The 13,367-nt window shown below is 40.4% G+C and overlaps 2 protein-coding genes across 4 annotated transcripts in view; both read right to left on the minus strand.

The window, feature by feature from the left end:
* Nucleotides 1-22: 22 nt before the first annotated feature.
* On the minus strand, nt 23-8,598 carry mettl22 (methyltransferase 22, Kin17 lysine). Of its 2 annotated transcripts, XM_053850769.1 has the most exons (12): nt 8,515-8,598; nt 7,188-7,327; nt 6,136-6,319; nt 5,816-5,943; nt 5,579-5,619; nt 4,828-4,972; nt 4,618-4,689; nt 3,569-3,622; nt 2,435-2,515; nt 2,206-2,308; nt 1,558-1,726; nt 31-704 (listed from the first exon to the last, which is right to left on the minus strand). In XM_053850769.1, exons 2-12 carry the CDS (start codon nt 7,291-7,293, stop codon nt 630-632), a joined length of 1,158 nt encoding a protein of 385 aa, XP_053706744.1. In that variant the 5' UTR covers nt 7,294-7,327; nt 8,515-8,598; the 3' UTR covers nt 31-629. The 2 variants fall into 2 exon arrangements, with proteins under 2 accessions (XP_053706745.1, XP_053706744.1); XM_053850770.1 differs by lacking the exon at nt 8,515-8,598 and having other exon boundaries at nt 23-704; nt 7,188-7,293.
* A 734-nt stretch (nt 8,599-9,332) lies between these two features.
* septin12 (septin 12) overlaps nt 9,333-13,367 on the minus strand; it is a 36,747-nt gene continuing 32,712 nt past the window's right edge. Inside the window, exons 5-11 of one of the 2 annotated variants that reach the window (XM_053850765.1) lie at nt 12,685-12,766; nt 12,464-12,601; nt 12,241-12,358; nt 12,076-12,171; nt 11,886-11,982; nt 11,414-11,465; nt 9,333-11,009 (exon numbers count right to left, since the gene is read on the minus strand). In XM_053850765.1, coding sequence (XP_053706740.1) covers nt 10,844-11,009; nt 11,414-11,465; nt 11,886-11,982; nt 12,076-12,171; nt 12,241-12,358; nt 12,464-12,601; nt 12,685-12,766 — 749 coding nt within the window. In that variant the 3' untranslated portion in view covers nt 9,333-10,843. Of the gene's footprint in view, nt 11,010-11,413; nt 11,466-11,885; nt 11,983-12,075; nt 12,172-12,240; nt 12,602-12,684; nt 12,767-13,367 lie in introns of both variants that reach the window. The other variant, XM_053850764.1, reaches the window with a different exon arrangement.

Below are 13,367 nucleotides of genomic sequence, written 5' to 3' on the forward strand. Positions count from 1 at the left end.
CGCAGAAATGCTTCTAGAATATTAAGGACACAAAAACGATGCACAATTTTAGGGGAAATATTTGAAATAAGCATGTAAATAAACTCACAATGCTAACACAAATGTATTTGCATTAAAATGCCTCTATTTCTATAGTGTTTTTAAATGAATATAATTTCATTTGTTGTATAGTGTTTATCATGTTAGCATCATGAATTTATTTAAGATGTCCATTTCAAATCGTTTCCTCTAATGTTATGCATGATTTCAATTTTTAGTATTTCTGTGTGTATTTTTAAGTTAATTAGTTATGTATTGTTTTTAGATGGCTGTTAGCTTTGTCTTGAAGTTGGTCTGTCATTTGGAAACTTTTTTTTCTATCAATATTTTTTTATTTGAAAAATGCAGTTGGTTTTCTAACTTTGTTACATGGCAATACAAAGGTTTGAGATACACCAGGCGCAAACAACAACAAGGTAACGTCTTTATTAAATCCTGGAGCGCTTGCTGCTCGCGTCACGCCTGCACTCCTCTTCATGTCCCATTATAAAATGTCTAATCATCAACTGAATGACTGGGAGCTCTGGTCAGGGACCGGTTCTGACTGGTAAAATACTAAAAGGTAAATAATAAATAGATGGCAATCAAGGTCAAGACGACTGCAGCTTAGTATCGGACTTGGCAGAGTCCAGTGGAATCCGTGAGGCCGTCACTTTCCAAAGCTCCTGCACACACAACAGACGTTAAAAATTAACACTGAATCCTAACATCGGTTGGTGAACATCTCTGATTAACACTATAGGAAACCATCAGCTCATCAGTTTCATTCAAGCGACTGCTGACGATGCAATATTTCCATTCATAAGAGTCAGATTAATTACAACCCACCCTCCACGGAGCAGTGGGCCTTTCCTCCGTCTTCCACATCTTTTCTCTGACTCATCCCTCCACCGTGTTTGAAAGGACACTGACCCAAATTGACCTTTGCGGCTTCGCTGTCGCGCACCTTTAAAATCTCGTGGACGTTAGCCCTTCACTAAATTTCAGCTCTCCTTCACTCATAAATACCACCCTCGCACGTTTGAGCCGCTTCCCCACTTGAATGTTCAGTTGTTCTGATATGTGAGTGTCATATTCAATCAACAGTCATGTGACAGCGGAGCTCATACGTCTGGTTCACTCCCCTCACTGAATAACAGACATGAGGGGGTGATTTTTCAGTCAGATCAATACACTAATGAATTAATACATGAACAGAGCACACACATATATGAAATGCCACACAAAAGCCGCCCCTACATCAACAAATCATGTTGTCTCTGATCAGCAGCATCTGTCCATTTCTGAACGATCTCCTCTGCTACACAGAGAGAGATGATCTCAGAATGCAGGACGATTTACAGCGCAGGAAGAACACTGAAATATGAAACGATGTCTGGAGCTGACAGCTGAAAAGACCTTTGAGAGTGCTGCGCCTAACTGCAGCAGTCGGAGCGAACCTGTTTTGTAAAACCAAAATGCAATTTTAAGCTTTTTTGTTTGTTTTTTGGTTGAACATAAGTGGAGGCAGTCACTTACTAATTGTTCTATCCTTTCATACTGCAGAAACTGAGGGAAGTCTGAGGGGATTTGTTGCACCGAGTAGCGACACTGTCCGTCAGTCAGGGCCTGAAGTTGGTCCAGGCAGCGGCGGAAATGGTCGTAGGCCTCGCATGACACATCCATGTGTCTGATGGTGAAGTTCAACCTGCAGATGAAGCGAGAGATAAACACTAAGGGAGACCGAGCTCGTCCTAGCCAGCTTTCTGCCCATGTGATCTGCCTCTCATCACATACAAAACGGTATTTGATTGTTAAAAAAAAAATCAAAATAACCAAGAGCAGAATCTGCTATTGAAATATATAATGCAGAAGTGAACACAGAAGTTAAAAAAAAAGTCTGGGACAAGTGTTGCACTGCAACCGGTCCAAAGAGAGCCATTTTATAAACAGTCATGAAATCATTCATGCTGTAACAAAATAAAATTTGACCAAAATGATGTACACAGAAACTCGCATCTCAGCATGTTTTAACTGAACTTGAAAGACCAAGTATTGTCTGATTCATGGACTCTCATAAAATCCAGGAGAAGAAAAACTTAAAACTACCGAACCACACCCTGCAACTGCTTCAGCCCTGAAAAATGATCACCACAAACAACGTCACCTTCCTAAATGCGGCCCCACCTTTTTTCAATGGAGATGTAGACGGTGCAATCGTGGCGAAAGTTGCTGCAGAGACGGTACACGGTGCGGAAGAAGGCGTCTGTTAGATCGTCCTCATAGCAAACTGGAGAGGTAAAGAATGACAGTTCCAGATATAATTTTAATATGATAAAAACCAAACACTGAAACCCCAAATGTGTGATTTTGTATTAATGGCAATGTGTTTGTCTCAGGGCATGAAGAAGCTTACTATCAGCAGCGATGATCACAGTGGTGTTGTCGTAGAGATCAGCTACTTCCTCCTCTGTCCAGGTGAATTCCACATCAGGGTCTGCAGTAAACACATGAAGACATCAGTGTTCTAATGACGTGATGGTGAGGCTTCATGAAACAGTGTGCTCATCTTCAGAGCCCACTAGATGACACTCTCCGCTCTAAATTGTTTGGAATTGAGCAACCATTTCAGTGACACCTCCCATCATGTTTAAACCAAGAGCACCACTTTGTGAGCTCTGCGTGTGGACACTGGTTCATGAAGCCTCACCAGCCCACTTCAACAGGGAGCAACACTGAACTGTACTGTACCAACTGAATAATGATTATCTACAAATCTTACACAAACTTCTTACAGTTGTCAAATGAGAGGATTTATTAAAAATTTGACTCAGGGTATTGGCAAAAAAACTGGTTCTGTTTGTGAAGATGAATGAAAACAACCCCATCAAAAAGCTGCAAGCAGAAGTCATTCCGAACATGAACTACTTTCTGCAGACCACAAAATGACGACACAGCGTGTAGCTGAGTTACCTGACATCAAATGTGTCAATGTGTAGAATGACGATTTTATAATGACCTTTAACATTGTCTGATGTTTCACAATTCAAGTTTGACGCACAAAGATGATGATGCTCAAAAATATTGAGACCAAAAGAGGGCTACTAGGAGGCCATTAAAATGGAGCTAAAGATTAGGTCTTTAAAAGCTATGAAAATCAAACAAGAAAAGAACAAAGTGACTCAGTCAAATGAGACAATGGCTTTCACACTTCAAGCATTCATTAGTTCATGTTTTCATGATGCTAATTGCTACCTAATGTGAAAATAAGAAGCTTCTGCATGGTGTGTGCATTAAGAACAGCATTTTACTTCTGGAACGCTATGATATTATGATTAGAGGGTTTAGAAACTGGGCAATGAAGCTTAATATTTAATTTCCTCTGGCAGCGGAGGATGATAGAAGGAATGTTTAACCAGGATGCTGACCTACATGATGTTTGGCAAGATGACGACTCAAGTATTGCTATTCAGTCAACAAGTCAGAACTGGCCAGTCAACACCACAACTGTCCTATTTTCATTCTTTACATGACCTTTTACTGGCCTCACCTGTGCAGAGGTCATACTGGAGCCAGTCCAACTGCCGCACTTTCACTTCACCACCTGCAAACCAAGAACGCGGCGTCAAAGTACAAAATACAAACAAATACAAACATGAATAACAACACCATCAAACAACAAGGTTATCAGTTATCTAATTCTAAATCAATATAAGTGCACTGAAGTCCAAAAAATACGGCGATATATGAAAGTTTTTACACAACCCGGCTACATTAATAAAGCAATAAGAAGCATTTTATTACAGTTGCACTCTGGCAGTAACACACCTTTCTTTGTTATTGCAGATGTGCAATTTGATTGATAAACACTGATAAACACTGAGATCAATGGAACAAATCTGATTAAGATACTGTATCTCATCAACTGCCTTTGAAATCATCTGAATGGCCTGCTGATCTTAAAACAGGGGTTAGCATTAAGCTTTCTGGGGACAAAACAATGCAGCATGCACTTTAATTTCACAACGATAAACTGCTTTTTTCATGCACTCTGTGACGATGTGGCAACATATGGGTTTTTATAGGCAAATGAGCTTCATGCCACCAAGATATTCAGCCTCGTCTCAGACCAATGAAAATATAGGAAATTACGGTACATTGTATATGCAGCAGTAGCTGCACTGAAGCACTCTATATTCATTGTTTTACACGACTCTGTACTGTAAAGAATCATTCATTTTCAATTAATAAATTCATCACACATCCACTGCTCACATTCACATTTATCCCTTTCAACAATTTGTTTTATTTATAAATGTTGTTTCCATAGCAAAAATACAGTCACTAACTGTGTTCCTCTGGTGAGTAGACTCACTTGGTCGGTGCACTGCGAGAGTGTGGTGTGCCTAATGAAGCCTGTGGTTCATGGGAAATAACAGCTAGAGGATTGTCCAATGTGCTTAACGTTTGTATGTCTGTATTTTAGCACCATGGCTTATATATAGTTTCCTGCTGGTGCTGTGCAGTAATGTGGTTCAAATCCTCTCTTTCACCTGGTGCTTCCACAGGTAATAAGCAAGCAACACGTGGGGCTCTCACCTGTAGTTTCAGTAAGGTGCTTGTTGAGCGACATGTTCTTCTGACACATATTTAGAAGATCTTGACCCACATCTGGAAAGGACATTTCAAGTGGATGAAGAGTATTTTTATTTATTTATTCTGAAATAAACTTGGAAAATAGCTATGAAATAAGACACCCATACAGAGGATATTCTGAACAATGAACACCTCAGCATGAAAACGAAATACCTGTACAGTACACATGTTTAGCCACCGTTGCCATGACAATGCTGGTCAATCCCATTCCAGATCCTAAATCCAGAACAGTGGCAGTTTTGAAGAGTAGCGGGTCCGACAGGATGAAGTCAGCGAGCAGGATTGCCCCTCGCCACACCTGCAGCCAAACAGTGAAGCACCGTTATCTTTACAATAAACAAACATATAGTGTTGGACAAAAAATGGCTCTATTTAGGGATTATGTAGCAATACTATGTCTGACTACTATTGTGTTGGTCAAAAGGTCCTTCTGAATTAGATAATTATATTATGAATATAAGAAGAAGAGAATTATTTCAGAGGAAGATTTTCATGTGGCTTTTTCAGGCGCCCACACTTTGCTGTCCCGTACGCTACCTTTAAAGTGACAACATACAACAGCTGATACTAATCTTAGTTATTTGTTTTCCAGAGGGAGAAAATGTATCGTTGATTTTGACCTTTCAATAGCCATTTTTATCTGATGCACGCGAGCCATGCCATATCACATAATGATTTTTATGATACAAAAGTCGATTCTGAATCTGTTGAACTCTAAACTATGCAGCACCGTAAATGTGCTTTCTACACTTTATCGCTCTGATTTGAAATGACTTTTGCCAGAAATCTTTGACCCTAACTTCCACAACCCAAATGTGACATGATAATTAATGTTTTTCCCCCTATAGCAAACTTAGTTTCTGTCTTTTTTTTTTAATAAATAACCAAAAAATGAACAACGAACCTGCTTGCCAACATCCTCCAGAGGCGTGGCCATAGTGTGCTCTACAAAACAAAGCGGCCATTATGATGAGAGAGATTTCCATCAACCGACTGACTACATATTACTGAAACATTAACACTACTGACTAGATTATCACGACCGGTCCTGAGTGGAGCTGAATACACCAAGATCGATGTTGATAACTTGCTGCTTTCAGACCACTAAAGCTGACATCTTGTTTAAATGCACTTTGCTTACCAATGACTAGATGTTTGGTCGGGCTCGAATCCACTTCCTCCTCTGCATTTTCTTCATCGTTCTCTTGCTGTTTGAGAATAACAGGACAAACCAGGTCCCGGCTGCTATTTTCTGGCAGTTTCCTCGGCCTGTAGAAAAAGATTATGCGCTTCAAATGTAACTATGACACAGAGCAAATGATTGCCATATATTTTTTACCTTCTCAGTCTACTTTTGCTACTGCTTAAAGCTCAAATCTGTTATGGCCATTACATTCATATCAGATCACAGAACCAATTCCAACCAATGTTCACTGTGGCCGATGAGTCAAAAAAACCTACCGGTGTGTGACATCAAAGTCGCCATCCTCATCCAGCTCTGGCTCATCTTTGGTTCCTTCACCCTCATCTTCAATCTTCTCTTTCTCTATGTCTTTTCCTTTATCCACACTCTTGATGGACCGATCTTCTGAGTCAGAGGTGTGTTTGTCATCATCGGTCAGGATCTTGAACCTGGAGACAAAAACTGACACAGGAAATACAAGCTGTAAAGTGTGACATGAATTCAATGCTACTGCAACCTGATACCTATTCATAAATGCACAGAAAATTTAAGTCGTAGTAATAACAACATCAGCAATAGTAGTTATTCCTGTTGTTATGATATTCATTACAATGTTTTCCAACTTTCCAAACGCACCTCCAACATCACCATCAAATGTCCAGGTAGCTGAGGCACTCTTTCTTCAACACACCTGCTACAACTACTGAAGCCCTTGACTGGGTAGCCAGAGAGCTAGAATCATTCTGAGACAGAAGTAATCATTGGATGTAATGTGCCTAAGGAGCTTGAACGGTTTTCATTGTAAATGTGAGACCTGGTGATTTGGAGGGAATCCTCATTCATGTTTTTCAGAAAGCAGGGAGATCACTTAAATTTATTTTTGAAAGCCTAAGTGAGTTATTCAGTGATGCCAGACTGAGTTCTAATACAACACTACTTCATGGCAACCCTCCAGGTGGTCACTCAGTAACACACCAGACACCAAACTAACAGTGACTTTTAGTCCAGCTTTCTATCCGTTTACCTCGAGCAGAGCATTTACCACAAACCAATAGGGACAGACGTGCCCATGCACACCCTGCCGCACAGCAACAGGGAGTTTTGTAAGGGGGAAAGTAACGGCCAATAGGCATTTTTGTGTATACTGGAAATATATTTACCAGGTTCCTGACTTTTGATATTTTTGCATGTCAGTCACACTTGACTGTTTCATTCGTATTCACTATATTCATCCATCAGCCATCAGCCCGCTTCATATGTAAATGTCCATCTGAGAGTCCCAAGGAGCCATACTGGTTCTATATTTGGAAGTGCAAGCGCAAGCTCTCACCCGGCTGTCCAACATAGTTGAGGCGTATCATGTGGTTGCGTGAATTGGGTTGGAGCATGTGGACGTCTGATAGAACACGATCATGTTGAAAAACAATCTGGGTCATTGCTGAGCAGTCTGGTCATGTGTCTCCCGAAAACCTGCAGAGATGTAGAAACGTAAGTATTTCGGAGTTCAACAGTGAAGATTTCCTGAACGACCTGCAGATGCTTTTTCTATTTTTTTTTTTTTACATACTGGCAAAACATAATTAAGAAAAACTGACTTCTAGAGCATAATAATGTAGAAATGAATGCTTATCCAAATGAAGTCTTACAAGTCAAGCAAATTCTGTCACATTTTGTTATTACCCAGTTGTTTACTACAAAACGGTTTAACTTTGTGTTTTCCTGAACGTTTCCTCTGGGTTAATAATTGTATGAGAAAACTGGGAGGATCCCCAGTAATGAATGACAGATAATGTAATGCTTAATTTACACTCATTTTTTGTTTACTGCCTGGTCCTTGTGAATGTGTTGCAACTATTACATTTGGAATAGTGTTCTGTTGGAAACCCAAACACAAAAGTAGGATAATGATAATAGTAGCCGTAGTCATTGTTGCCTTCCTTAGCTCAAAATATGAAACATTGGATAACACACAGAAGAGAAGCAAATATTGGAGAAATAAATAAATAAATAAGCATGCACTATGGATGTAACTATGGAAAACCAGGACAGCCGAAAATAAATAAAAATAGATGTACAAATAAGCAAAAGTGCAAATGTGAAAAATGGAAATAAATGGGCAAAAAAAAAAGGGAATAGAGTGTAAACGTACATGGAAATGATTTTAAATAGAAATAATTACACCTAGTTTTGTTGAAGTTTATTTTTTTCCAAATTATAACACTCGTCTTTAGTGGTCTTGCCTCTCTCCTTGAATTAAAATCCTCCATCTTCTTTGTGTTTTGCTGTTGACCATATAAACAAGTTAAATATAGTATCTTGTCTTACGTACAAGGCTTTAACATGACCATTAAATGGAGGCGTTCTAAATAAAAAGTAAATAAAAACCAGTGTTGACAAGTCAGATTAGAAGCAAAACCGACAGCAGTAAGTATGTGTTTTATTATTTATATTAACAGACCGTCGGTCTTGCAACAGCGCACCGCGAGGTGCACAGACTTCTCCCGAACTAACTCCACTCGTTCAGAATCAGAATTCACTACTGAACACTCATCGCAATGACACTGAATGGAGCGCCGAATTAGTTCGCTTTACACCATACGTGCTAAAGTTAAACCACAAACAGTTTTAACACACTATCGTGAGGGGAAAAGACCGACCTGAGGGTCAGCAGGAGTAAGCAAGAAAGCCTCATCATTCAGCTGTCACAGTGTAGCAGCAGTGCTAAGCGCTTTCAAACGGAGCACCGCGCTAATGCACTCGGGCTGCAATTGAACCCCGGCGATTGGTTCCGCCTTTTCAGATAATTACAAATATATAGCACACAACGTTTCAACAGTGTAGGTATTTACTGATGAGAAATTTTGGCTCATTGTTTTTACATTTTTTAACTAATTTAGCCAGATAATTCACTTACCTACTAAAGATTCCAAGAGCGACGTGCATTACATATAAAAACTAAGTACATTAAATGTATCAATGTACATACCTTTTATTATACATAAACCAAGTGTTCAAATGGTTGTAGCATGTGCCTTTTTACAAGACTTCACTAAACTCTTGTTCCATTGTTTGCGCTGACTTCTCAGAACACCTGGACATACTCAGCACAAAGACAGACACGCAGTTTAATTCAGGCTTTAATCGGTTCCATCACACACGTTGCCCCTCCTGCCATTTGCTGTTTCACCAACATCCATACACTAGTATGTTTGTCAGGTTTTCCCCCCACTCTTCCTTTTGGGCTGGCGCCTTCAGATCTTTGAGATTCCATAACATTTTTCTACTTTCTCTAACATATTTACAAGCAGTGGTCTCTAAAAAACTCCTGCCGAGACTCGTTCACGCCACAATCCCATTTAAACAGATTGAAAGTATCTAAATGTCAACTATAGTGAACCAGAACTTTCTTTAAAAACCACAATTCCATAAAACATTTCAACCTCTTCCTTACAGCGACAATAACTTCACACTGGAGTGAGAAAGTGACAAGTATTTAATCAACAAGGTGTATCATTGAGACTATAAAAACACAACGGTAGCTGTTAGTACAAAGCTGAGCATAAACACAGGAGGGGGAGCCTCCTGTCCCTCACACGCCAGGAGCGGATGTCAGTTCAGACAGACATTAGATTGTGATGTCCGTTGTACAAGGATAATAACAACGGGAGGAGCCGGAAAGACTTGTGTCGAACATTTACAGTTCATCTGTGACCTCAGATATTAAACCTTCATGTGCAAATGGATGAGAAATGACACGTTTAAGACATATATTTCTGAGTGTAATGTATTAATCACACAAGGGCACTAGGTCACACTAAGGTCATTGCTTAAATATCATTTTAGAGAAGAGAGCGCCATCTAGTGGGCTGTGAAAATGAAGCCTCAGCACATCACTACATTATTGGAATCTGTGTGTCAGTCAATGTGTTTTAGAAACTAGGATCAAAGAAATCATGAAAATCACTGAGTATTTGAAAAATCCAACGATCAAAAACGCCCTTTATTAATATTGGAAAACATAAACATCAATGTAAATATCATCCAACCAAATGTTTGTTTGACATTTCAACAGTTTTAATTAATAATGATTTAAAACAATATTTAATTGGCCTGACATGACATTGTAATTTTCAAGATGACACTTCCATTCCAAAATGTTATGAAGCTGAGATGATGGACTAATAAGTGAATTAGAGACCAAGAGATGAAGACAAACCTTTCATGGAATTAAATGAAACGAGCATGTCTTCTTGAATCATAGACTCTGCAGGTTGCTGCTATCTACACCAACTAAATCTCCTTGGAAAAATATAGACAAAAGTATTTATGGAAGGCCTTTAAATCTCACGTCTTTTTCCAACACTTGGAAACCTCACAGTAACAAACCACACATTTAGTGTGATCAGAGTTATATCATCACACTGGAATCCAAAGCTGAGTTGGACTTCCATCTGATTTAAAGGTACTTTCTGTCACCATGACTCATAATCTGGCGTGTTTTCATCCGTAGCTCACCAAGTGTCTCTTCATAAAGCGTCTGCTGCTATCATATGACAAACTGATGCCATCCCCTTGATTTCCTGATATACGTCTGACTAACTAAAGCACTAAATTCAAAGTTGTGATCTGTGCCGCTTTACTTCTATGTTACTGAAGTGTTGGGATGTTGGCAACTGCTGAACACACAGGTCAGTATAAATCTGCTCATCCATTTCAGGATGTGCTGTCAGGGTGTAGCTATATATAAGGTGATGGATCAGTATTCAGAATTAAGGCAGGGCAGTCCAGGAGCTCCAGACCATGAGGGCTCGCTCCAACACAGAAGGTATCCTTGCATCACACTCTCCACTCTGCCTTTGATTCTCGGTCTCACTGTAACAAGCTTGCATGTCAAAGTCCAGGGTGAAGTCTCCCAAAACAACAGAAACTGTCTTCAGAAGCATCATCCACTGCTGGGTCTGATGACAAGGATCTCTGGAGACACCATCAGAGGTGGCTCTCTGTTTCATTTCTGTCAGCAGTTCCGTTCTCCAGCGGCCGCTCAGACAGTCCCTTTTCTATGAAGTTGATGTTGCACTCGTTCAGCCGTCGTACCCGGTAGGTCTCGTAATGGATGTTGTGCGTCACGTCCTTCAGGTCCTGAAGGTGAGACCTGGGCACCAGGGCACAGCAGGTGAGTCATATATGACAGGCTTCCATCATCACAAAACAAAACCTAAAAGCTCATTGGTTTCTGGGGATAAAATACAAACAATGTACTGTTCATTGTGCCTGGTTCGTTTGTTATATATGTCTGTCTGAGGAATGTTTATTTTATTTTTATTTAGTAACCCAGATTTCTGTGGAAACCGCTCAGCTGTGGGTTGAAAAAGTGTGCTTTAGTTGTTTTTCCTTGTTGCCTTATTAGCATTTTATTTTCATAAAAAAATATTTTCATCATTACTATAAAGAATCAAAAATAAAATAAAATACTTTCTTTTTTAAAAAAAACAGAAAGACACAGAATGTGGGTTCATGATTTTATACAACATACCAAACCAAGAGTTTGAAACTCACCTGATGAGGAGATCTCTCAGGTTGGCAAACTCACAGTGTGCCACATTTTCAACTGGTGAGAGAAAACATTGGCATTTGAGAAAAACGTTACTCATGAGATTAGAATTATTGACAATGTGTGTATACTGTAAGTCGTCTCAACTATCCTGGGTAAAAGTATATTTGGTGTATTCTTGGTGTACTTTTACTTTCCAGTATACCTACATTTGTGAGTATACAGGAAACAGAGGCAGTTTTCATGATAAATATATGTATGTAATGGATCCAGTTACTGATTGTTGCCAATATCATGGGATTAAAAATGTGACGGTGCCATCTGAAGAGTGGATTTCAACTTCTCTACTTCCAAAATGAAGGCGGTAATATGGGGCTGCAGTGGAACAGCTGCTGAATACGTTGCCAAAGATGAGATCACGCGGTGAGAATGTGAGAGTCAGTGTTCACTCCAGGTGTGAGTGATGTAAACTCTTACCTTCAATGATTCCCCACTTAGTTTTACGACCCAAAACCTTGTGTCCGTTCACCTGGTGCTCCTTGTCGGTTCCAACCACAGCAAACGGGATGCTCTCCTGCGGACGCACAGCTCGGATGAGTGCAACAGCCTTTGTGACACAGTATTGTCTTCACTTCAATACTGTTTCGCACGGTGGTGAAGTTCTTACCCTGATTCTGTCGTTGAGGATTTTCTCCTCCGGGTCCTCGTCATACTCCTTCTGTGGATAGACCTGAATGGCGTTGGCCGCCAGGTCCTGTCTTATCTGTCCGGGAACAGGTCAAAGGTCAAGGCACGGGTCAGGTTTATTGATGGAGTAAAGCATGTGGCTCACCCTCTCTTTAAACTCCTGCCTCTCCTCGATGGTGAGTGTGTCCGCTTTAGCGATGACAGGAACAATGCTCACAATCTTCCCCAGCCTCTTCATGAACTCAATGTCAATGGGACGTAACCTGCAGACGGAGGAGGAATCCCTGGTAGGTTTGTGACTCAACTGAAGCGGCGCCGGGTCATTCTTCTCAACAAACACGGTGGGTTGGCGGTGAGTGATTACTGACCGGTGACCAGTGGCAGCCAGGAAATAGATGCAGCAGTGGACTCTGCTGTCAGGTATCCTCCTCTTCCGGTTCACGTGCAGTTCCTCCCGCAGATATTTCTCATACTGCTCGTTGATGTACTTCACTATGGGGTCCCAGCTGAACGACATTAAAGGGGACGGACGTCATCGTCTGGTGACATCATCACCTTCCGACTGGTGGACACGTCGAGTACAACTCACCAGTTGTCGTTGTTGATCTGATCTCCAAAGCCCGGCGTGTCGATCACGGTAAGCTTCATCTTCACGCCTTTCTCCTCAATAACTAGGAAATAAAAAGGAAAACATCAACGGTAACCGACATTCTCTCGATTGTCCAGCAGGGGTCAGTGCTGCTGAGGTGAAGCTGAATTACATTTTTAGCACCTCAAATTCATTCTCCTGAAAACTAGTTGAGGACTCCAATAATCGTAAAAACTGAAACACAGATTTGTGTTAACCCTGCTTGGAACTTTCCTTGGATTCAAAACTTTATTGTTAGAGACCATTTAAACAAAATATGAACAAATGATCAACAACAGACTGATTGTTTTATGTTTTAAACATATGTTTTGTTTAATAAAGCCTCAAATTTAGTATGATGTTTCTATGATGAGCATTGTTTACCAGAACACTGAGCAGGAAATAAACTCCCGAGACAATGACAGGACATTGTTTTAAGGAGTTCCCCTGACAGTTAGGTTTATAAAAGCCACAGTCATTTCAACATAGAAATCCCCCCAAACTTCTGCTACTGTGAAGCTCGGGGGCCGACAGACTCCTGCTGGAGGCATCAGCTCTAATGATTATTTGCACTGCGCTGTGAGGTAAGAGTCCTGACAAGATCAAAGGAAGTGCTTTTCCCCTCGTGAGTGCCGGTGTGTGCA

The sequence above is a fragment of the Synchiropus splendidus genome, chromosome 19, assembly GCF_027744825.2.
Source record: "Synchiropus splendidus isolate RoL2022-P1 chromosome 19, RoL_Sspl_1.0, whole genome shotgun sequence".
Lineage (NCBI taxonomy): Eukaryota > Metazoa > Chordata > Actinopteri > Syngnathiformes > Callionymidae > Synchiropus > Synchiropus splendidus.